This window comes from Grammomys surdaster, unplaced genomic scaffold, assembly GCF_004785775.1.
Source record: "Grammomys surdaster isolate TR1022 unplaced genomic scaffold, NIH_TR_1.0 480, whole genome shotgun sequence".
In the NCBI taxonomy this organism is placed as follows: domain Eukaryota; kingdom Metazoa; phylum Chordata; class Mammalia; order Rodentia; family Muridae; genus Grammomys; species Grammomys surdaster.
The window spans coordinates 39539-42536 of NW_021604899.1; the positions used below are offsets into that span (position 1 = coordinate 39539).

Sequence of the window (2998 nt, forward strand, 5' to 3'; positions counted from 1 at the left end):
GAAGCTAAGACCATGGGAGAAGATTCAGGCTATCAGTAAAGCTGAGACATGAATACATACAATGTAGTAGGACACAATAACATTTTATTCTCAACATTCTGGATACCTTGGATTTTCTTTGTGTTTTTTCTTCTTTCATTCAATTGCAGCAGTGGGACAAGAGTTCAGCCTATGTCTGTAGAGAAATTCATATCTCAACACCTAATTGGATATCTGTAAGCAAATATAATCTTAAGCACATGATGACCCCTAAATTAGGAGCATTTTGAATGAACGTAGAGATATCTTAGTATCATGGAATTGTTTAGCCAGCATTATGATAGCTGTAACAACTGAGAATGCTTAATTGACAGAGTCATCTACTTGCTTAACAATACCTGGTCATGAGTGAGTCTAATATTCAGTAATGGATGAAGAATATGTGAATTTATCATAACACACAAATGATCATGTAAAATTACCTTTTCCTACAGCAGAGAGAATGGCTTTGGGGCAAAGATTTATTAGTGATGAGAATGAATGGGCAAAATGTGGGAAAGCATGTGTCTAGGAATGTAAATATGTTTATTATCCAGAGCCTTGGATTGTCAAATATTGTGTTATAGATACCCAGTATGACAGACATTGAGTAAGAGAGGACAAAGGTGCACACAAGAATCAATATTGTTTTTGTGGCTCTGTCTTCAGGAGAGACTCTTAGGGACTGCTGAGCACTGTGAATGTACTCAAGTTGACTCTTGTGCCTATAGAGAATGCTCACCATGGAGACACTGGCCCAGACCATGAGGCTCAAACACAGACCATCAGCAAAACAAAGAAAGAAAAGGTTTAGTAGAGTTACAATGTTGCTAAAAGCCAATGTTGAACAATACCCCAACTTGATTTTCTTAGTAAAATTTTTGTTATTATGAGAACCAATTACTTGTATAGCTGTCCTGATGTTTAGAAGCAGATGCACAAGCCAGCTCAGAGAGCAGAACCTAACCATGTACTTGGAGATTGAGTGTGCAAGTTTCATCCACTTGGATTGTCTGGAGCTGATTGTGATTGCTTGGAAACAACTCAAGAGGCAGGTACAGTGTAAGGAAACACCCCGGGACACTCGGTTACTGTAGAGAGTAAGTTTACATAAGAGGTCATCCAGGAGATACTGCAACCCCAGCTGTACCATTATGTGAGGAGTTACCCTTGAGATAATAACCAAGGAATTGGCTAAAGCCAGATGCTTTAAAATCTGGTCTTTAGGTATCAATCTTTTTTCAGTGATTACAGGTATGACATAATGAAGAAGAATTGACCAGTTGCCAAGTATCCCCACAACTGTCTGAGAAAAGGACAAAATTCTCATTGGCAAGTTCTCAGGAGCCATGTTCTTTTCACCTGAGATAAACAAATTTAACCACATCAGTACAACCAAAAAGAAAACATTCAAATGTGTATTAAGTCATCATAGTTTAAATAGTATTATTATCTCATCATTGTTTTTATAAATTTTCCACAATAAAAAATTCCTAGAAAGTTTTTATTTTTACATTGGTGTATACTGATAGTGAGATCTGTTATACTTTTATCCTAGGTTAGCATTTGTGGGAGTGAGAAAAGGCTGTAGATATGAATTCCCTGTCTTCCCAGTTTCTCTAATGCTTTTGTCTAAATTTTTCTCCAATAGATACGTCTAACTTTTCTGAATGAATTGAGTGTACTAATGTCAACAAAAGACTTAAATCCTTCATGTAATCCAGCTACTCAAACAAACAAACAAACAAACAAACAAAGGAGAAGAAAGGCTGTCCCCAGAGACACAGACATGTTTGAGCAAGATGAATAGAAAGGATAAATATGTTGAAAGACAAGTAGTATAAACCAGATATTAAATGTTAGTAAGACAGATATAACACTCAGTTGAAGAGACAGAGTCTTTGTACCCCAATGGCTAGAGTTTAAAACTCTGTAAATGCTTATACAACTTTAACTTTGATAAAGTAGGAAGAAGACATAATAGAGAAAAGCAGGATAAAAGGGTGGAGGGAGAGGGCTAGAGAGAGACTATGAGAGTTAATGTTTGTCATGTTAGCATCTTTGAAAAAAGGAAGACCCATCAAAGACCATTTTCTTAACCAGCTAAGGAACATCTCTGTCCTGATCCAGCATTTGTTATTTCTTGACAATGCATTCAAAAGAATGTGAAATGGGATATATAGAGAGAACTAAAATCTAAAATAAAAGACAGTTGGCTCAGTATGAAATTTTGACCATATGGAAGAATGTGATAAAAGGTCCAGATGAGGCTAGTCATGTCCCTGCCATACTTCAAAGAAGAATTCTCCATAAACATTCACTTAACAAAACCAGAATAGTGTCTCTCAGCTTGAGTGTCAAGGGGGATTGAGAAGCTGAATCTAGAGTCACAGTAGGTTCACAGACAGAAGGAAGCACTAAGAAACAGCAGTTCTCAGAATTTCCTGCTGCTCTGCTCCATTTGCAGTGCTCCTAGCTTGACCCTGGTCCCCAATCCATAATGTAGTTCCTGAGGCTCTGGAATTGACAGGACAATCCCTCCCAGTATTACTTAAACCCTAAAGTCTCTTGAGTTTCAGATTGTACCAGAAATGGTCAAAACCACAACAGTTAACAGTGAGGTTTCTCCTTTGGATTTCATTCAAGACTTCCTTACACAGTTTTCACAGTGAGGTGCTGAGGATAAGAGTAACTGTGTTTTCCCTGCCATTCCCCAAACTGATGCAGAAAGGTATTTATTGTCTCAAACTTTTAGAAAAAAATAACTGAAAGAATTTTCTGTTGCTATGTTATTCCACACAGGAATTCTGAGTCTTTATGCAAAGAGAAGGAACAGCTAATCTCACTGTGTGTGAGGCATCTTTCATATTATGCAAACAATTCATTCAGTCACACTATAACTTCTGGTTTAAAGTATTATATTTATTTAGCAAAAGATTATTTTTAGCTACCTAAAGATGTTAGTAAGTCATTATTGATC

At 36.8% G+C, this 2998-nt stretch overlaps 1 protein-coding gene across 1 annotated transcript; it reads right to left on the reverse strand.

Moving 5' to 3' along the window:
- Window positions 1-457: 457 nt before the first annotated feature.
- On the reverse strand, window positions 458-1405 carry LOC114632990 (vomeronasal type-1 receptor 4-like). Its single transcript, XM_028781592.1, has one exon. It carries the CDS (start codon window positions 1403-1405, stop codon window positions 458-460), a length of 948 nt encoding a protein of 315 aa, XP_028637425.1.
- Between the last annotated feature and the right edge of the window lie 1593 nt (window positions 1406-2998).